Raw genomic sequence first — 23,203 nt, forward strand, 5'->3', positions numbered from 1 at the left:
CTTTTTCTTTATCCAAAAAAAGCCCAATTGGATTCCAAGTTCATCACATAGACCTTGTTTCAGCCATAAATGTCTACTTTTTTTACATCACAAGGGGAATTTTTTTGGCCAGGAAAACTTTCTACATTTGCAGTTAAAGGCCCTTACTGTAAAGCAGTCAGAAAATGAACATTTTGTGTCACTGATTCACTGTTCTGCTCTCCAAATCATCACTCTCTCTCCTGTTTGACACCACAGGCTGTCTTTTCCTGCTCACTGAACGGTGTATGAATGACCAAATTTCAATGTTGTGTTTACTAACAGTCACAACTCTGAGTACACAAATTCAATGGATTATGGAGTTAGGTGACAGACTGACTGTAAGATGAAAGCAACAGAAAAGGCAGCGATAAGAAAAGGCAGAATGCATGTCCAATCAGAAATGGTCAAAGCGACAGACCATTTGCCTAAAATAACACTGAATGCTGCTGCCTGACCAGAGCTGCTTTGGCCTTCCCCCTGGATTAGGTTCCCATCTGATGAAATCTAGTTGGTGTGACACTTGTGAGGGCTGAAACCCCCCCACAAAAAGAAACTTCACCTGACTGGGGTTAAACTTTCTCTCCTGGCTGGAGCTGAGCTGATTCACTCTGGTGATATGACTGAAGCCATCAGCTGTGTTGACTGGTTGATAAGGTGATCACACAGGATAGGATGCGTTCTTCGATGAATGTAAAATGACACTGTAAAAGACAAAGAGATGTCCGGAGTTTTACTCAGAGGAGATGGTTCCTGCTGGGAACAATCAGGGAAGTATCTAAAAAAATGTGTCTGATTTCACTGAAAAGTCCAAGTGTCTGGATATCTAATAACACAATCTGTTTCCTGTTTCTGTTCCGGGTTCTGTCTCGGGATGTCAGTAACTCAAGCTGACTCTAAGACAGCCACATATTGTACCTGGAACAAACAAGAAACAAAGGAATGAAGTAAAAAGGGACAATCTAGATGGAGTAAAGGATGAGCGAGGGGAGAGGGGAGGAAAAGCAGATGGATGGGGAGGGAAAAGGTTGGAAGGATGAAGGGCTGAAGGATGAGGATTAATAAATGCATGACATAGAGAAGGATGGATGATAGGAAGGGAAAGAGAGGGATGGATGTGTGATAGAGGGGAAGGAAAAAATATTAATGAATGAAGGGGGTGGAAGAATGATGGAAGGATGAATGGGTGATGAAAGGTGAGGACAAAGTAAGAATGCATGAGGATGAGAAGATAGAAAGGATAACTAAATGTCTGAGGATAAAGATGGTCAAATGAATGAGGAACGAGGGGATGAACAAAAGAAGGAACGAAAGAGAGCTAGATGATGGAGGGAGAGAGAAGAATAAATAGATGACAGAGGATGAACGAGGACAAGGACGGAGAGGTGGGGTGGATTGATACAGATACTGATAGTATTGATACCAAGGCTAGTATCGGTGTCATTCAGCACATGCATGGTAGTTTTTGGCTGGGGGCTTTGAGGGAGTGTGAATGAGAACCCACCAAAAGCAGGTTTTAAGAAGCTAAACTGCACTATTTTACTCAAACATTTACGTGTCAAAAACATGGAAAACAGTCATTTTGTTTTTTCACACATTGTTGATGTTGCTGTTTTATATGTTTAACCAAAAAAAAGCTTAAATTCAGAAAGATTATTAAGAAAAAAATGTATTAGTTTAGTTTCATTATTGATCAATAATTAAATGCAAAATCCTTTATTAAATTTTTGTAAAATTTCAAGCAAATAGTATCGGTATCATATTGGTATCGTATCGGTATAGTATCTGTATCGTATTGGTATCGTATTGGTATCGTATCTGTATCATATCGGTATCGTATCGGTATAGTATCGGTATAGTATCGGTATCGTATTGGTATCGTATTGGTATCGTATCTGTATCATATCGGTATCGTATCGGTATCGTATTGGTATCATATCGGTATCGTATTGGTATTGTATCGGTATCGTATCGGTATCGTATCGGTATAGTATCGGTATCGTATTGGTATCATATCGGTATCGTATTGGTATTGTATCGGTATCGTATCGGTATCGTATCGGTATAGTATCGGTATCGTATTGGTATCGTATTGGTATCATATCGGTATCGTATTGGTATTGTATCGGTATCGTATCGGTATCGTATTGGTATTGTATCGGCGAAACTTGCCCTGGATTTACTTTGTATTGGATCAATACAAAATATAGTTGATAGTGAACCATCCAAACAGCAGAATCACAGGGCTAAGATGATCAGATTTTAATTGAATCTGGTTAAGAGAGGTATTTCTTACAAGGCTACAGCCAATGACGCAGACTAGTTTATTTGCCTTGTCATGACAACAGTTTCTATCATGTTCAAGCACAGTTCTTCTTTTATTTAACCGAAAAAGAAAAGAAAAACAGTTCCAGCTTCCCCCTTTCTATTCTGCAGCCTCCACTGGACATATTTATTGCCAACAGCAGTAAAACTCGAACCACCATGTCATCACTGCAGGGATCATAAGCAAGATTTGTCTGCAGTTCAATTCATGTCTTCAGTTCCTTGAAGACATGAATTGTTGCAGAGATTTATACCGCATTTCAGGTTTGTTTGTGGGGGTTATTTGTGCTGTTTTGTTTGGTTTTACTGAAAGTCTCATTCTTAATTATTTTTACATTTTATTTGGTTTATTTGACAGGGAAATTGTACATTAATAAACATAACAGTAAATGTACCAGTTAGCTAAAAGGCTATTTTACATCTGCAGTCTTTGGATGACTGTTTTCAAAAATCCCAGTACTTTGTCTCCAAACCCAACTAGCATTTCTCAGACTCATTGATTATATAAAAATACAAATCCCCCCACCCCACCCCACCTCCGCAACCCCCACAGGCAGCAGTTAAACTGAACCTGAGAGCAGATCTGTTAATAACATGGTTGGATCGCTCTGCAGCTGAAAGACTGACCAGCCTTCTCTCTGTTTCTCACATGCACACTCTTTCCTGGCCACAGCTGTGCGTGTGCAAATCTGTTCAATGGCTGTCACTCACGCCGCTTTTCCGTCTCACGACAAAAACGGTGAGACAATGTGTCACGACATTTAGGAAAAAAAAAAAAACTAATTATGTAGTTTATTATGATTTTATTTTTAAGGCTGTCATTTAGCTTTGTCACAGAAGATGCAGAGCTCCTAGAAGATGTCACCCACTTAAAAATCCTAACATCTCTTAGCTGCTTTAGTGCTTAAGGATTAAGACGGTTTGCCTCGTGGATATGCATTCATCAGCACAAGGAACAAGGAGATTGCACGTCTTTATTTCAGTCTTAAAAGAAAAAAACAAACAAAGAGAAAGTCTGGTTTATTTGTAGCCCTCCCATCTGTTTACCTGGATGCCAAATTTTTTTGTTTTGCATCTCATTCTTCTCCCAGTCTGCAGATTCCACTCGCTGGCAGCAGGCCACTTTCTCCATTCACTGATGCTTTCTCTGTTCAGTCCTTATTCAGAAATACAAGCTGCCTACACACCAATGATCCTGACAATCAACCAAGATAATGAAAAATCAAATAAGAAAACACACCTAAGGCTTCAGATGTACGGTATTTATAGATGTTTCTCAAGGGGAAGATGATGTCTCATTACCTGCAACCAGGGGCTGGTGTTTTCACTCCTGTCCGTTTATCTGTTACCAGCGAGACGCTGCTGCTGCAAATAAACAACATATTTCTGCTAAAATATGTTGCACAGACAGACCTGTCAACACACAGACACACAAAGATGCTATCCTTAATTTTCAGATGTTTCAAGCAACTAAATGATGGTATTTTGGATACAAATATACACTATGCTGCTTCACACATTTACTTTCCAAATGCCTTCCAGTAACACCTACACTTCCTCTCCTACACTCTGAACCCTCCAGCACGCTGAGATCAGCACAGCCTTCTTCCACCCAGCGGCCAGCCTGACTAAGAGACACCTCTTTGCACTTCACTCTTATCCAAACGAGACACTGCTCTGTTTCTCTGGGAAGAGAAATGAATGGACTCCTATACAGACTGTACGCCGTCAGGTTTATGCTTGGTTAAAATGCAAAAGAGGCTCCAGCTTGAAAAAACAAACTTCATCCGTCTGGGAAATTCTCTGTATTTTGGCAGCTGGATGAGTGTTCAGCTTGTCCGGGCTACAGGACCGCAAAGAGATGAGAAAAAGTCTTTTGTCATCGTACATTTTCATAATCAGCTCAGTTTCCAGCCTGTGCAATCAAAGTACAACGATCTAGTTAGTTTACACATGTGCTATTAGCTGCAGGAGTAGCGATTAAACATAATTTACTTCATTACGGTTTAAGTTTGTTCTTTGAGGCTCCCTGAAGAGGGCTGCAGCAACGGTACTCATTCACACAAGTTGCAGGAATGTTTGTGATTTGCTGTTTGCAACCACAAAGTAGCTCAATTATTCTAATTTACGGCAGCGTATACCAGCAAGAGGGCTTAAGCTGACCATTTTGTTTATGCTGCTGATTTATCAAGCATCTTCCCATTTTAGTTATCGGTTTGAGGAGCTTCCAAGCTGCGCACTCTTTCGTTTAGCTCTCAAGCTTCTCCATCTGGCATGAATGCCATTAGGCAAAAAACATAAAACCTAAATTTGCTTAAATAAATGAAAAGTGTCCATGTTTTGAGGAGTTACTCTGCCATAGAAAGATTATATGTTTTCCCAGGAGTAAAACCGGCTCCTTCTTCTTCTGCTGATGCCATTCCTTAAAGGCAGAGTATGTAAGAATGCAAGGCGATTCTTTCCACCACCAGGTGGAAAACACCATGTCGTGAGCAAAACCATAAAACTGCTACCTCCACAAACGACCACAGGTTGTCAGTAATGAGCAAAACTCACCCCTAACCCCTCCTCCTTGCCAGCTCCAATGAGGGCAGGAATTGCTTGTGAGCTGTAGCTCAGAACCGCTCTGCAATAAATGAGCTTATACTCCCCCTACTGGCGGAAAAAAGTACATTTTTTTTACTGGTCAGAAAACATTCAAGAAGGGTCTTTGTCATTAACTAAACTTGTAATTTAATAACTCATCAAATATGGACAGACTGGAACCTACATGTTTAAAAAACTATCTAATTATAATTGTAGTTATTTTTTTAGTTACTTTATTTTGAAAATATTGAAAATCTTACATACTCTACCTTTAATGTCGTAGACTGGCACTTAGCCTCAGCTTGGGCTCCGAGATCTAAAACGCTGCAGCATACATGAGTTTGACAGAATTCCTTCACAGGTATGCTTGTTCACTTTTCTCTTTACAGAACGAATTAACTCTCAAAGTTGAGAAATGAAACTTGTCCTTTTATCCATCATAACTTGTGAAACATCAACAGTCCCTGCTTAACTTCACTCGATGTGATCCATAAAAAAAAAAAAAAGAAAAGAAAAGAAAGTTACGATGATTTGGTGTTAAAACTTCCACAGTCCTCGAGCAGCAGAAGACCAGTATTCATCAAACATTCTAAGAGATTTACTACATGTTCTTAATAAAAATGTCTGAAGTAGTGAGCTTAAGATATATTAATGTTGGCGCTGTTTTTACTCATTTTTACTCATGTTTTCTGCCTCAGAGTCTTACAGTCGGTGGGGGCTTTTTTTCTTTTTTTTTAATGCTATTTTCTCGCCTGATTTCATGCCCTTTCTTCCTGGGCATCTTGGGCAGAATCCCAAAGTCTAATAGTCTAACATTCAATAAATAAATAAATTTTTAAAAAAGCCTTTCTTCTGCACTTGACCTGCCATGGGCAAACACCTCACAAGGGCGTTGTAAAGCCGCTTAGCAGAAGCTGCTCCGTCTCTTATGTAAGCAACGACCCCCCCACCTCCCCACTACTGTACTTTTATTTTTGGGGAAGGAGGGTTGAAAAATTGGGGCAAGGACGGGGGAAGTAATCAGAGAGAGGAGCGATAGAGTTGGCATGAACGAAAATGCGAGGATGAGGGCGAGAAAGCACAAGGAAACTGTGAAACCGTTTAAGCCAAATCCAGTCCCACAGGAGTCTTTCATCTAACCGTGCCTCCTTTGTTAAAAGGGCCCCCTAAAACACATTCTCCCTCAGCTTCATCTTACGTGCCCTTGCCTCTTTTTGCTGTTTAAACATCCCTCGACTGTTTCTGTCCTTTTCTCCCCTTTCCCCGCGTCCCCCATCCTTCCATACTCCGCTGAAGCCCAGCAGGTGAGGGAGCAAATTTAATCAGAATATCCTCCCCACACGCACACTGAATAGAAATGACTAATGTCTTCATTTAGCTTTTAATTACCGTGCATCCTCCCAATCATCCGCTGAAACCTTTCGCAATCAGGGCCGCTCATCTCACTTCATTCCTCTCCCCTCCGGTCCTTGTCAACACGAGGCCCATCGTAGCCCCCCCCTCACACATACACACACACACACACACACACACACACGCACACACACATGTGCGTTGGAAGTAGATTAGTGATACTGATACACTGTGACTGATGTGCCAAGCAATGACTTTTTCACAACGAGCCATCACAAGGGATGCTTATCGCGTGTGAGAACTATTGAGTGGGAGAGGTTTTTTTTTTTTGTGAAGTAATAATCTCCTGCTGGTGGAGGATAAGATTCAGCATGCTATATTTGACCAGCCGGCACGCTTTTTTTTTTTTTTTTTTCCTTTTTCTTTCTCATTTCACACCCAACACGGTGTCATTTATGTTTTGCCGGGAGTGCCAAGGAAATTGGTCGTTAAAAAATTTTATTGCAACGTATTTCTCTGGTTCCATCTTCTCGAGTGTTGGTTGGTTTCAGCTTCAAGGCTATGTGAGCAGAAAGGAGCTTCTGTTGCTGACAGGTGCGTCCCTTTGAAAGTGATACAGCTGCTCGCAGGTGCACAGCAACGCTGGAGTACCTGTGCGAAGGCAGCGTCTCAGCCAACCCGCTGCTCCTACCAATAATGATTGAAGCAAGCATCTCCCAGTCTGTTAATTTAACCTCCCACACTCTCAGTTTCAGCACCGCCCTGTGATTGGTGTAGCCCGCTGGTCGCTGCTGGTGTTTTTTAGCCAAATCTGCAGGCGTGCCGGTCCCAGCGCCAGGCTAAGCTCATTAAAACTGGAAAAAATAGACAACTGGGAGCTTGAGGAGCAGTAAGGAGAGCAAGCATGTACATGTGTCCATCCGTTACCGTGACTGTTTGACCTTGAGTTAAGCAGGAATAACGTCATCATGACATCAGGAATAGTGCGTCTTATTGTGGCATGACGATAGCTAGCAGAGACCCAGGATGCTGCAGCAGGAGGGCTTGTTGTCTACCAAGATGTATCAGCGTCGTTGGGACGACCTTGCACGCACACACACACACACACACACACTCAGGCATTCATTTCCAGGCGTTTCCTTCCTCTTCTCTCCTCCGGCGGGAGATTCCCCCTGTGGCGTGTTTACAATTGGAATTGTCTCGACTGCCAGGACTCGTGATGAATGTGTTGAGGGAGAATGTGCGCGAGTGTTCATCTCCCTGCTGCGTTGTGAGAGTGGTGTGCGTTGGGGGGGTATTCGGCAACACAAAGCAGGTGGATTTTTGCATTCAAGCCAGAAATGGCTTCGATTTGACTGAGATTTAGGAAGTTTAAACCTGCTAATCCCTGTTCCTTTTTTTCTTCTTTTATCTCAGAACTTAGTTGCGTGGAAACTTCACATCTATATTCTAGTTGCAAGTTGCAGGAAACGTTTGTCTCAGTACTTGAAATACTAAAAGACTGCATGTGTTTTGTGTGAGTTAAGGTGGTGGACCTGTACTGGGGAGTGGATCCAGAGGAGTGGGACAGTCCTGAGCTGCAGAGACTCAGAATGAAACTTCTGGAAGAATGTCTAAAGACCTCGGCTGGACCGTGTTTCGTTGTGAGTATTTCATGTTGCAAATGTTACAATTACAGGAAGCTCGGCAGGTTTTCTTTTTTCTGTTTGATCTTAGTTTATATAATAGAATGTTCTAGAAATTTCCTTTCTGTAGAAAATGAGTTAAAACAGTCCATTTCTAACTCTTTCCCACTTTGTCTACTGAGACCAGATTGTTTCAGCTTACGTGCGTCTCTGCGCATTTGACAGAAGGCAAGCAGAGAATGTACAATTATCTTTCATATTTTGACATGCCCAGCTGTTTGGAGGAGCTGTCCTTTGGGATTAGTGTTGAACATAAGAACAACTTTGAGATCTTCACAAACATGACAGAGATGTCCCTCCATGTATATCCCCCTGAAGTATCTTCAGGAGGCACTTCACAAACAGTCTCTACGCAGCGACAGCACCTTGATGTGTAATTACTAGGGATGTTCAATATTGGCTTTTTTACTCTCTATTTCCAACACCGACACCAACACCAACTGATTTTATTATTGGAGCAAGTTGTGCCAAACAAACTGAAATATCAAGGAAAATATACATTGCATCTCTTATATTTTGTCATTTTGAGTTTGAAGAGACGTAGCTGAACAGTTCAATTTATAATATGTGCATACTAGGGGTGGGAAAATCGTATCAAAAAATCGAAAATTGGGATTTTTTTGCTTCACAATCTTTTTTTGTTAAAAAATCTTTTTTTTTCCAACTAAACAAAAATTTTATAATGGATTATTTTAGTCATTTTTATTGTTTTTATTGATCCTTTAACTTGTCTTCTTGGGCATTATAGCAGCAGAGTGATGGTCCGGCTACTGTTGTTTTCTCCTAACTAGAAAACAACAAGAACAAAAAAGCAAAAAAAAAAAAAAAAAAAAAAAAAAAACGTTTATAATTTTGTTTCTTTGTTTTTAATCTACAAAAATCAGCAATATTGAAGAATTTTAAGAATCGCAATTTAAATCGAATCGGCACTCAAAATCAGAATCGAATCGAATCAGGACAACAGCATATCATCACAGCCCTACTGCATACTGTTTTTTTTTTTTTTTAAATAAAAACCAATGGCGAATATTTCCGATATTACATTTTAATGTCCATATTGATTGATCAGTATGTCGATAATACCAGACATCTTTAGTAATTACAGCTGAGACTTTATGGACCGGCTTAGATATTTATAGCAATGATAAAAAGGGTGAAAAAGCAAGACTAAAGGGATCTAAAAAGGAATACGACAAGAAGAGAAGATGATGATGAATTATTCAGATGGAACCGATCAAGTGTAGAGGTTGAAATTGAGGTGAGAGATCACAGGTAATGTATTATAGGTACAGTGAGACTTCAGCCTCCAGGGTGCATAATCCTGCTCCCCAGACATAGTTTAATATTTCCTTTCTTTTCCAGGTGCTCCTTTCAAAACTATTTTTTCCTCTCTTGTCAATCTCACGCAATCACGCACTCAGATAATGGCAAAGAGAAATCTAAAGTTCTCTCTTATCAAGCAGCCGAAACTGCCTCAGAAACTAGAGAAAACACAGCTTCATGCTGCACTGACAACTTTATTACTTCCCTAAAAGATGCTGATTTGTTTGGCAGCTACACAATTAAAGCTAAAAAGCATTCATAGGTCATAATTTGGCATCTTGGCTCCTGACTCAGCACTTCTCTTAGCATATACCAACCTCAGCACAGCGGAGTCCAGTGAAGTGGGTCCAGCCTGCTCATTTGGTTTCTGTTATTTATTAGCACTACAAGGTGCATTTAAAAGCCCTGAAAAAGCTAGATAGTAGACCAAAAGTAAAACTATTGATGTCACAATGACAATCCATAACCTTTACAAATCTGAAGCATGTAAACACAATAAAGTGTAACAATCAGGAAATGAACTCAGCAACCATAAGAAGACTGAAGACACATAAACGAGGGAGATAATAGCTGTTCAGGAGATTTTAGATGCAATCTGACATATGAAGCAGATCTTCATAAAAGCCACAAGCAGCATGAAACATATTGTGATGTTACCAACCGTACTAATCAAAAACAAGATATTAGCGTACAGATGCTACACTAGATTCAATGTACCTGGAAAATATTGATATTGACACTTGAAGTAGCGGCACATTTGTCCCTTGACGGTCGGCGCACAAAGTGGGAATTTCATATGGATGCCTGTGGGACTAGTTAAAAAGTTTATTTACCTGAAGAAATAGCTAAAGCAGAGGGTGCGAAAGAGTGGAGTTACGTTTAAATGCAGGTGGCCATGGACCGTGCTGTGAAGCAGTGGTAAATTTGCGGGGGGGGGGGGGGGGGGGGGGTTATGGATCGACATTGACTGGACGATCCATAACCTCCAGCCAAGACTGAAGGAAGTGTGGAGTTTGCATGTTCTCCCCGTCTATGCGTGGGTTCTCTCCAGGTACTCCGGCTTCCTCCCACCGTCCAAAGACATGCATGTTAGGTTAACTGGTTACTCTAAATTGTCCCTAGGAGTGAGTATGAGCGTAACTGGTTGTTTGTCTCTCTGTGTTTGGCCTGTGACGGACTAGCAACCTGTCCAGGGTGTACCCTGCCTCTCACCAAATGATAGCTAGGATGCGCTTCACGCCCCTTATCTGGACTAAGAGGTAAAAAAATGGATGGAAGTTGCTGCAAAGTGAGTGGTTGGGGTACAAAAAACTTGATCAGACCATCCTCTACCTTAATGGAGGAGTTGGTTGCTGCAACAAGAATCTGTCTGAAGGGGCATGAAAGATTTGCTGCCTTATAGAACAAACTCTTATCTTCCTTCCAGTTCTTAAATGGCACATGCTTAGACTGTTTACATATTTTAACAATGTGAGTATTTATTTATTAACAAATTATGCTTCCTTCGTATTGACTTCTTTGCTGGAGTTTAAGGATTCCTTTTCTTTGCTCGTTCTAAGTGAAGTTGTGAAACTTCATGTCATTCAGACACCGTGTCTGACCTTTGATGATGCCATGTAAGCCCAATCAAGTTAAACTGGACTGAAATAATGAGATGTAAGTTGAAAGGAAGCCTTCGATTTGCTGCCGTCGTGGTGTTTGGTGTCGCATTGTCCACACCAGACTGATTTAATTCACTCCTCTCTGCCTCTTTGCCCCCCTTCGCTGCTGCAATTCCACTGTCTTAACCCACGCCGACCCCGATCAACACCCTGCAACACACCGAGGGAAAGCAGGCACATGTAATCTCAAGCATGCACGCAGCCGGCGCTTTTTGTTCCGACTTCCTCTGATCCACCATCCTCTGATTTCAAACGCACGCTCTGAGTCGTGAATTTGGGAGCCGGCCGAGTCGTACCTTAACCGTGCGTGTGCAGAAGATTGACGCACATGCATAATATAGTGCATGTCCTCCCCCATCTGACTGATTAAATGTTTAATGGAATATTCTAGTGGTCTGACCTCTGTGGGGAATGCAGGATTTTACACGAAGCATCCCATGATAGCTGCACAGTACCATTCAGACATATCAACGGCAGATGCTGCGGTCCCTGCAGCCCGGCTCCCTGTTGTAGCCAGGCTGGCCAGACGGCCCCATTTCCAGGACTGGAGAGCTCAGAGCGCTTTTGATCAGAGACTGAAATCCTTGTTTATGACAGTTTTGGGTTGTCTGGGCAATCTCCTGAAACTGTTGTTTATTTTTAAGGGCAGTAGACCTAGATTTACATGAAAAAGATATTGGGGGTGGGGGATCAGATTTTGCCCTCTTGTTTATTTTAGCAATATTGTGTTTGTGATTTCAGCTCTTCGAGTCAATAAGCTGTTCTTTACTGTTCTCTCATTTTGTTTTTTCTTCTTCATCTAAGTCAAACACAACTGCATCCCCTTTTGGAGTCTGCACACTATTCTCATCACCGTCACACACTCAGGTGCTACCAAGGTGTCACCCTCAGCTAACACTCACACATCTACGTGGCTTTAAGAGGATTCAACTCAGGGAGTCTGCATCCCATAGCAACCACTACAGTCCGATGCCTGGATCAGAGGGGAGAAAACAGGGATACAGAGAACAAAGGATAAGCCAACTCCCTGAAAAGCAGGATTACCTCTGCATTGATTATCGATCCTTCCTTTGTAGAAGTGCCACATGGAGAACGGAGAATTACGACCGACATGTCTGCTGTAAGAAGGTTGTTGCTGCCTCGGAGGATCCATCCAACCACTGGAAGGTTTCCATTTGAGACACAGAATCATGTTAAAACTAGTTTGCGAGCAGAATTGCCAAAGAAAGTCAGAATCGGCCATAACTATTTTATTGGAAACATCAGTCAAACTTTACGCTGAAGAATTTCTTGCAGCTCGTGTCACTCAGAGTTTACAACTGGGCGCAAGACAGGTGGCAGTGCAAGGTTGTAAAAACACACACATACACACTACACCTAGGCAGGAGATGGCTTTTTTTTTTTTTTCCTATTCTCTAGATTAAATAAAGCTAGTTTCCATGGCGATTGCAAGGGTTGGCATGGTGATAGTGTCATTGACCCGGAGATTAAGCTTGACAATGAGCCACGACTTTTTTTTCTTTTCCTCCTTCCTCGCTCTTCCCGTCTCCAACAGTTTCAAATTCCCTCATGTTAAAGAAAGACAACAACATAAAAAAAACTAGATAAATGCCTCAAGGACGAGTACCAACAATGCGCAGCTCTTCCAGTTCACTACTAGATGTAAGAGGATAGTTAAGGTACTGCAGCTTGTCTATACCTGCCGTCTACTTTCAGTTCACATGATGTAAGTGTTAATGTGATAGCCCTGACCAGTGGGTGCACGTCTTCATCTGAAATGTTAGTTGACACTGTGTCTACATGCCTCTGCAAACAATATACAAAGGACCGTCCATGTGTCAGGAGTATTAGTTGCATGCTACTTCCTGTAAACAGGCTTTGGCAGTAAATGCTTTAAAGTAACACAGTAATGTGAGTGAAAAATATTTATATAAAATATAAATATAACAGCAAAAGCTGTTCAACTTTTTACATGCAGTAATATCCGCTAATCAGTGGTTCTCAGCTGGTGTGGCTTCAAGACCAACCATCACTCTTAATGACCTGCCTCGATCCAAATCGAGGAAATTTTTTAGCTTCTCATATTTATTAAATATAAAGACATTTCTGTTTATACCTCAGATTGTACAAAAGTAATGGTGCTGAGATGGGATTAGGAAGTAGTTCCAAATAAAGTGCAGAAATGTGAAGCTTTAACTGAGTTGCCACACATTGATTACAAACTTCTGTTAGTGAAACTAGTCAGTCGCTTAATAAAACAAATATTGACAATTTATTTCTTTTGTCCTCTGGTTTTAACAGACTCTGTTGGTGTTTTCCTGTTTTCATTCAACATGCTGCTGAGAAGTGGTAAAAACCTCTTCTTGCTCTGTCTTAAAATGGTAAATAAAATTTAATTTGCTGAATCTATGAATGTATGACAACAAACATGCAGATTTTAAGCACAAACTCAAAATAAATTCAACAAAAAGTGCATATTAAAAGATTGCGGTAGAGAAAGTTAACTTTTCCTTTAATTACTTCATCAGCACTTTCTTGTATCTATTTAAAAAAAAAAAAGTTTTAGACGAGAACATTTGTCTTGTGTGATGTTAGTGGGATTTTCTGTATGGTTCCATGATGACTGACTGGTATTTGCCCATGTGTGTTAAATACAGACTGACACAGGCTGCAAGGTGGACCCTACATGTGATTCTTTTTATTATTTGTTTAACCTTGAACAAATGAATAAATAAGTCATATCAGCCTTTATGAGGGCTTTAAAGATGTACAGGCAGATATGCACTTGATATAAAATAATAATAAAATAGTATTAGTGGTTTTTATTTTTAGCTTGTCTTCAAAGTTTACATCATAGGCAAAGATAAAAATTTTACATTTCTTCTTTCTTTTATTGTAATTTACTCAGGCATAGAAACAGACACCATATTTGTGAGTTTAAGAACTTTCATATTGTTGTTATTATTGTGGGAAAATAATCATTTTATGACTTCTTCGGTGTTTTCTCTGAAAATATGGCCAGGATCAACCCTGGATTAAACCAAGTTTCCTACTGGTGTGCCAGCTAGGACCTCTTCAGGATGCACAACCATTGGTTCACTCATGTCATTGACCCAAGTGGGTTCTAGATAAGATGCCTATTCGGCTCCAGTGTACATGTGCATAACCAAAGTTTGTGTTTGACACAGGGCTAAAGCTAAAACAGAACGCAGAATAATGTAGACCACACATGCTTGTGTTGGCTGGGATGTAGCTTTGAAAGACTATACCTCAGTGTCTGTTTATCATAATGAAGAAAGACTTTAACCAGGGGAGCTATGTGTCTCACTTAAGTGACTTTAATCTATTTCTCACCATGATATAGCTCTAATGCTCAGAGGGATGTGTGTGTCTCAGCAGCGTCAGTTGAAACTAGCTTTTTTGTGTGTTTATGTAATTTTTTTGACTGTAAGATAAAACCTCCTCTTTTTCTTTCAGAAGCAACACAAACAAATAAGATCAATCCATGACTTTAATTTCTGGAATACTTATTGCAAAAAACAGTTATACACTATAACAATTACAGTATTTTTTATGATAATGAGACATAAGCTGCGTTTCTATTACATTTCTTTGCAAAATAAAAGTGATACTTGTAAGTTTCGACAAAGAACAATTGTAATTCGTGGGTGTTTCCATTGAACAGTGTTTAGCGCATTAGTCTCAAGTCTCATAAAATCTCATTACTCTCGCGAGATTTTACAAAAATTGTGGTTTATGCGAAGTAGGCACATACCGTTATTTTGGGGTTTTTACTTGCTGCGGAGAATTTGATATGGATTTTCTAAGCTTTTCTCCCTCATTTTCTTTTCTAAAATTGTGAAATTTGCTGTTGTTTGTTCCACACTGCGCCATCTTTACCGGAAATGAACTGGTCATGACACCGGCACGTTCGGGGACACGTAAATGCGAAAAAAGTGTCTCCATTACACTTTTGCTATATATTTCTATATCCAAACATCTGAAAAACCACCTCATGAGAGCGTAAAAACTTTTTATTGATATTTGAGTTTTTTGCTTAAATGTACGTGTTTCCATTAGCATTTTTTTTTTATCGCGATATTTAGTTTTTGCGCAATTCTAGATGTAATAGAAACGCATCTCTTGTGTGCATTCGGTATCAAGTGAAATTGAACAGTAACTGGTAATATGTGTCACTGACAATTAAATATTTCTTTGATCATCTGGTTTTAAAGGACACTCCTGCTTATGCCGCGCCAAAAGCTTATGCAGCAAACACCCACACAGCTGACTGTGTGTTCATTGATTAATTGGCCATGTGAGTGATTGATTTGTTAATTCATACTGGAGCTGTGCACAATACCTTAGCTGCCGTTCCCGACTGGCTCATCAGATAAAGTGCACTTAGTTAGAGTATAAAACCCCTTTCCAAGGATGAAAAACCCAAGAAGGTAGGAGGGAGGGATGAAGAGCTCTGCGGCTTACACTGGATTTTCATGGTTTTGTTTTTGTTTAATTTTAATATTATCTTTTTTCTCCTATCTTTTTTGTACCTGCAGCACCTGAAGAGTAATAAAAACAAAGCAATCCCATCTCAAAAGGCAGACCCAAGCATAGTGAACACATTCTGCAACACACAAAAGACTGAAGCTCTGGCATGTCAGCTGCCAGGCGGTAATCCACTTAAGATGGCCTCATTCCAGCCTGCTCTCTGGCTAAGACAGCGGCGTTGAAGCCGCCCAGCAAATATCTACACATTATTTTTACAATTTGCCTTTTATAAGTCAAGTAGGTACCTAGAGATTACGCAGCTGGGTGGACAGGTGAGAACATGCTCACTTGTGCATCCACTTTGGTGTCTGTGTTCTTGTCCTAATGTCTTATTCTGTCATTTTGATAGAAAACACTAGTTTCAGCTTTTATCCTCATCCTCACAAACACTCATACTCTCGCACACACACACAGCCAGTCACCCACTTCATTCATCCTGCTGTAACACCACAAGGCAAGCTGGCAGAGGTTTGTCAGCAGCATGGAGGGGGAATGTTTCCTCTATATGCTACGTCTCTCTAGCTTAGCCCAGTGCTTCCATCCTTCGACTGACACATCACTGCAGCAGTGTGAGTCAGGCACATGAGGTGACCTGCACAGCAGCCCAGGGTGCGAAAGGTTTTCAGGAGATCAAAAGTGCATCTAAACGCTCACGTCTAATTTGTTTGTGGGCTGTTTTAGCGAAAATAGCTTCATGTTATATAAAGTACAAGATGGCAGGTTCAAGATGTTCACGGCCCGGAAGACCGTCCATGTGGAAAACTGGTGTGTGCGGTGGATTTCTCCATATGCCAAAGCACTGCGTATGGTACTGCTGTGGGAGAATTATTCAGAAAACAAAGTGATTTGTCATTTACACGTTGCATTGAATCATTTTATAATGGAAATTACAGCTAGGGTAGATATAGTGATTAAATAAGCTGTTGGGTAACTTTCTACTAATATTTCGGCTCAGCTTTGCTTGATGGTTTCTGATCATTTATCTTTGCTTTGATGTCTTCCAGAAGTTTTGAGCAGGGTTCAGATCTGGAGATCCAAGAAAATGTTTTTCTTGGATAATATTGGATGTGGCTTTATTAATGTGTCCTTCACAGAGACACATCTGCCTGATTCCAACCTTGCTGGAGTTTTGCATGACTCCAGTCATGCAAAACTAGGAGCCAGTTTCCAACTGTTCTTGCCGTGAACTTCACCCCAGTCTCAGTTTGCCTCTTTGTTTGAAGGTCACTTAATGTCAGCCTTTGGTTCTTAAGTGATGAGTCTACAGCATAGACAAAATGAAAGATAGACGAAGCCTTCAGCGGTTAAAGTGAAGCCTATGAGGAAGTGTATAAAACTGCAGTTACCCCTTCATCCACTAGGGGCTGGCCCCAAAACAGAGCAAATCCCCATAGACTCCCATGTTAAAAAGACCAACTTCACGGCAGAAATAAACATGTTTACAGCCTGGTTCACAAATCCATTTTCGGTTTATAGGTCAGGTTTACCTTCATGACAACTGTGGGGGGAGTGAATTTTTTGCCCATTTTAAAGTAATTTAATCTTGAAGTTCGGCATATTTAGGGGCGTGTCCTTTTGATTGACAGGTACCCGATCTCACGCTTCAAGTCAGAAAAACGTAGAACAACCGCGGTTTTTAGCCGGTTAACACGTGACTTAGCTTTAGCCCGCTTACCTCTGTTAGCTGGTTAGCTCCTATTATCTCCGGGTTAGCTCAGTTAGCTCTTAGCTACAAAAAGCTCGGAGTTTGCTCAATGTCAATCATCCACCATGATGCTCACAGCCCCCCTCTCAGCTCCACCTCTTTGTCCATATTTGTATTTTCCGGACGAGATGACACGCATGCCTCTGCCAAGATGGCGATGGTAGGAACTGCCCTCCGAGCTTCAATTCAGCAACTAAGAAACCTATGGGTGACGTCACAGAGGCTACATCCATCTCTTCATATACAGTCTATGGTCTACAGTCAACCCTTTCAGTTGTTTTCACGTCCTGTCAAACTGGAGCTTTGTTGTCTTCATGAAGCAGGATGAGATGGGCCTTTTGATAGTAATACTCATCAATCTATCCATCCATCCATCTATGCTGTTCCACTTAAGGGTCGTGGTAGTCATACTCAAACATGCTGATTCAAAACGAAATATGAGGGGTTTCTTACTTTTTTCTAAAGCTGTATTCCATTAATCAAAGCTATTTTCCCTTTATTTACTCGATCACCAGTACAAAATGTTCTTTAAGTGCCCAAAGAGAGACTCTGTTAAACTGTATTTCATGACAACAGCTCTTGGCTTTCCTTTCACTTTCACTTCACCTTTGTTTCCTCAGAGGTCAAATGAAAGGAACATTAAAGTTGTCTCTTCCTGTCGGTAAAGCTGAGGTACCAGAAGTATCCTCTGCTTTACCGATCATGTAGCCCAAACCCAACCTTGTTTGTTTGGAAAACTGTTGATTTTTGTCATATTTTAATCAGGCATTTCTTGAAAACTAAGGTTATGTTCATTATCAATGTTTGTTGTAAACATTCACGACAGTGTGCGTTATTCTCTAGAATGCTTATTCAAAATCAATACTGCACCTGCATTTCCTGATCATTACAAACTAATATTTGATATAAAATGTTTTTGCGTAGGCCATTTCAGCATCTCATGACATGGTAGCTTTCAGTCTGTAGAACCATGCTCCCATAAGTCGACGAGCCCATATGTTACCAGTAGAAAAGAAATAAATGAAATCCATTTGTTGCATTAACTTAGTTCCAAACCATCACTTCAGCATTTTTCATGAGGGAAAGAACTTTTGTGGCAAACATTTATTCCAGTGAGACCTCAGGATCATTATTAGATTCAGCCACAAAACTGAACATTGTAATGTTAGAGATCAGAGTCATCTGTTACTTGAACCATTTTTGGCTGGAGTCTAAATGTGACCTCCTCTGTCAACCGCACCTGGAGTCAGCGAGCAGCCTGCCCTACTTACCTTTTACACTCTTTATTTTGTCAGAAAGAGTGCTTGGGGAGCTACACACAGGGGGAATCCCAACCTTCTCTCTTCATTTACTTGTGATGTGTCTCTCTTTTAAGTGCTTTGCTCTGGTTTAGCTCTGAAATTAGTGTCTATTTTTCTTACTAGGCCTCTACTTTTCTGTATACATAGACTGTTCAAGTCGCACAAGGGTTCAAATTTGCATTATCTTGTGTAATTTTTATATGGTTTGTCCTTAGTTTGGTTCTTACCTTTTCTATTTGGAGCAAGAGTCAAACATCTCGGCCGCTGCTTTAAGTTTTTATCATGCAAATATGATGCAGTTTAAATCAAAAGAATTGTCACAAATCTTGCCTGTGACTCCTTCTCTTCCTTATCTAAAGCACATGTACAGATTTTTTCTTCATCGTCGGCATTAACCTTCGGAGATGTGTACAGAAAGGACGTGAAAATGTACAAACACAAATAAAAATCTACCGAAAGGCACTAGTGGGGTTTTTTAGAGTAAGCCGTCCGACAGACCACGCCACATGCCATCATCTGACTCTGCTTGTTCTCTGCATCTGTTCCCACTGCGATTGCCAAAGGAAGGAGGACTCCAACACAGAGCGGCTTTGAAGCGTCATTGCCGAGGGCACGCCGTCGTTTTCCTGCTCATCGGAGCTCACAGTTATTCGGTTTGTTCCTCGCACGCTCTGCGTCTCATCCCAGAGGCGATGCTGTAGGTGCATGTGAGCTATGACACATGGAGTGGAGATCAGCTGGTCATGTCATGGAGGAGCCCCCCGCCCCCCCTTTTCTTGTCCTCAAATATGACTGATAGAGAACATCCAACAGGACGCCAGCAAAAGGCCCTGATTATTTCCAGTTATATTGAATCTTCTGTCACTCAGCGACATCTTCATAGACGAGGAAGAATGACTTGAGCTCGTGGTTGATAGCGGCATTCTGTGTAGAGTGTTGTTTCTGCATATAAAGACTGCAGGGGAGCGTTGTTATGTGTGTAAAACGCGATGATAAAAGTAGCAATTGTGCTGATAACAACCTTAACTTAAAGCACAGAAGCCCACATAAATCAGATTTCACAGTCTTCCTACGAATCCGCATGCAAACCTTTTAATGCGTTCTGTGGCTTTTCTTTAAAAACAGTCCCATCTGCTCTGTAGAAAAGGCAAATCTGCTCAATTTTGTTAATGCCGCTGATTTCACAGAATTAGGAAATTCGGCCAAGTTTATGCATTTTACATAACAGTGTGTCATTTAAACGCATGCCATGTAGCAGCAGAACAAATCTGTTATGTTTACAAAAATACAGAGGAAAAGGAGAGAGAAAGTCTCGCTTGTTTCTGCTGCTTTCGGTCAGGAGTAGCATGTAAATGATCTGAATGAGGCCAGTCTATGTAAATATAGTAAAGGTGCTATAAACCTTTTAGGAATGGTTCCATTTTAAAGACGCGTTACGTCACTTTTTTTTACCTCAAAACTCTGCATCGAGGGCTTGTTCAATGACACAATGACATCTATGATGTGTATTTCTAGAGCTGCTGCTGCCCAGCAGCGTCCCGACGCTGAGAAACTGCAATGTACAACTGTTAAATCCGGGATGCTACATGACGTTGCAGCAGAGTTTCACTTCACAGAATAATAAGGAAATGGCTGTTTTGAACATGCAACGTTGCTTATTCAGCAAAGAAATGCAAGAAGATTAAAAAAGAGAAAGGAACAAAGCATTAGTCATTATAAGATCGTCTTTTGCTGGCTGGATGCAAGACAGATGCTGAATTAGCCATTGATAGGAGCCGCGTGACGGGAAAAAATGGCAAGAGTTCTGTAGTGTGTCTTTAAACTGTGATCTGTGAACTTTGACCCCAAAATAAACAACAGATCAAAGTGTTTTTCTCTTTTTCCCAGCAAACCAAAGTCTTAATATACCTCATATAGTTTAAGAATGGTGTTTTTAAATGTTCACTGCATGAGTTTCCAACATTTTCCGGCATTTTTTTAACAGTATTAGAAATGGAATTTGTACAGATTTCATTAATAGGAATCTATAAATGCTAGTAATCTTTATTAAAACATCAGACAATGCGAACCTGATTGTGAATTCCGCATCATGTAGCGATTTAAGCAGCATGCATAGATCCGACTGGTATAACTAAAAGATTAAACTACCAGTAAATGAGAGGAACTCTTATGTTTGAGCTTATCTTCTCCCACATCTGCTGTGACAGTGTGTCACTGTTACAGCTCATTTTGTGGATATTCTGTCTTGGTTCAGGCAGGCAAGATGTTACACTGGCCCTGGATTTATAGCCATGCCAGTCAGAACATTTCAGACAGTCTGGTTGGTCTGCATAATCCTGCCCTCACCCCCTTACGTACATTTTGCCCTTTTAAACACCTTAATTAGCTTCATAGGGAGTTTTGCTCGTTTACTGTAATTGTAGCCAGGTGATGGAAATGTCAGTTATAAATACTCTGACTCCTCAGTCTTTACCCCATCCCTCAGCAGCCATGAGCTCCTGTAGTCAGCTGCCTGGAGCTGAAAACAGACTATGGTTCAGCCACAAAACTCAGTCTGGCCCTCTCTGATCTCCTCTCCTGGTCCAGACTCTCCTCCATCCTACTGATTCCCACATGTTCTCATTCTTCCAGTCAGTTTTTCATTCATCTTGCTTTTTTTCCAGTCGCTCACCACCTGCAACAGCAGATTCAGAACTTCCTGTTGAGGCAGGCTCAGATGCCCACCTACAGAGCATGGGATTTTCCATGGGATTTTCTTCAGCCTTGATGCGCCAAAACTATATTCACATTTGTTTTTACTGAACTTTTCCATCTTACTTCAGAGGCTAAATCTGTTCTAGTTGAACTTGGAAAGTTAATGGAACTTCTGTATGCAGATGGCGCAGTGTTTTAACGCAGCCATTCCCTAAGTTCATGCAGTTAAAAATCCACCTAGAAAGGGTTTCATTGCTCTACTATGCAAAATCATCTGTAAATTCGTATTTTAGAAGAAACCTGTTCCTTTATCCTCACCACAAAGTTCAGCATCAAGAAGTTTGCAAATGAATGTTGAAGCAAAACTGATGCATTTTTAAAACAAATGAACAAATCAAGTTAAAACTTTCTGGCTGCAAAAAGCAAAAGTTTGTGGATGGACTAAAATATATATGTATATATATATATATATATATATATATATATATACATATACATATATATATATATATATATGTATATATGTATACATATGTTTGGGAACTGGTTTGGGAACCAGTGTTCTGAGCCTGATTGTTAATATTTTAGTCCATCTACAAACTTTTGCTTTTTGCAGCCAGAAAGTTTTAACTTGATTTGTTCATTTGTTTTAAAAATGCATCAGTTTTGCAGTAAAAGTTATTACAAGATATGAAATATTTAAAAAATCACATTATGTTATTCCTACCTTCATTGTTTATGTTAATGGAAACTTTAACTTTACTTTAACTTGTATATAAAATGCAAAACACACCCCTGATGAATATTCTCAATCATTGTATATTACTAGTTTAAGCTACTGAGATTCATCCTTTCATAAGGCATCATACTTTTGGATCTCACACTTGACTCTTGTAATTATTTCAACAAGCTAAGTTTAATGAGTATGATGAAGTCCTAACAATGTCTTTGTTTTGCTTTTGCTCTACATTTCTCTATAACCAAGCAGTTTGTTAAGTAGGTGTTTTACATGCCCGTATGTTGTTATATTTAAGTGAGGAATGCTGAGATAAACAGATGAACAACCACAGACTTTCCCTCTTGCACATGTTACCTTTACCACTCTATAATAAATGGGAAGAGAGGTGCAGCTTTTCCTGTTTTAAGCTATAAAAAGGTACATATGTGGCTGTCATGTGAAGCAGTTTCCATCCAAGATCAAGCTGTTGGTGTGCACCACAGCATACACAGAGATGGGAGGGGGGTGGGGCTCCAGTTTGCAGCTTCATTCTTGATTCCCAACCGCTCCACACTGGAGCCTGTGACTCTGAAATTGCCTGAAATAAGTCATGCTGGGTGCATCATTGACTCTACTATTCACTCAACACCAATAATCCACAAAATAGTGCTCTAAAAAGGTTTTGAAAGATTACAAAGAGCCACATTTCATGTCTCTCATTCTCACCTTCAGTATCCTTTGTCTCTCTTTCCTTCCATCCGTCCTCAGGGACTGGTGGGAGAAAAATATGGCAGCATCCGCGTTCCCGGGGAGGTGGAATCAGCCGAGTTTGAGATGATCTTGGATGCAGCCGTGGAGGCGGGGTTGGACACCCACATCTTGGAGGAGTGGTACTGCAGGGATGAAAACTCTGTGCCACCCGCATACTACCTCAAACCCAAAGCCCAAATGCTTAAGAACTACCAGAACTCAGTAAGTCCAGCTTATCTTTATGGGCGACACTGATATAACAGCCAGCAACGTTATGGCAGATCCACACAACACTGAATGCAGGATTTAAAGAAGTCATTATGTGGGTTTCTCTTTGCATGTAAATTGTCAGAAATGTCACCAAAGGTAAAGTAGATGTTGTTTCCACAGAGTTGCATGAAAAGCTTTGTTTTTAGCCTCAGACTGGATGCAATGCAGTGGACAGAACTGTAATAGGCAGTTGTAGGATTGTCGTGAACTTCCTTAAAACCAAGCAATAGTCTCCGGCGGTAAAAAGTGAAGCCTATGTGGAA

The 23,203-nt window shown here is 40.6% G+C and overlaps 1 protein-coding gene across 1 annotated transcript in view; it reads left to right on the forward strand.

The window, feature by feature from the left end:
- The window catches only part of LOC306769168 (NACHT and WD repeat domain-containing protein 2-like), a gene marked incomplete at both ends in the record, with an annotated part of 69,107 nt that overhangs the window by 21,918 nt on the left and 23,986 nt on the right, over nt 1-23,203 (forward strand). The window contains 2 exons of the mRNA XM_079257733.1: nt 7,809-7,925; nt 22,689-22,892. Of these exons, the coding sequence (XP_079113859.1) occupies nt 7,809-7,925; nt 22,689-22,892 (321 nt within the window). The remainder of the gene's footprint in view (nt 1-7,808; nt 7,926-22,688; nt 22,893-23,203) is intronic.

Source organism: Telmatherina bonti, assembly GCF_933228915.1.
Source record: "Telmatherina bonti genome assembly, chromosome: 18".
Classification (NCBI taxonomy): domain Eukaryota; kingdom Metazoa; phylum Chordata; class Actinopteri; order Atheriniformes; family Telmatherinidae; genus Telmatherina; species Telmatherina bonti.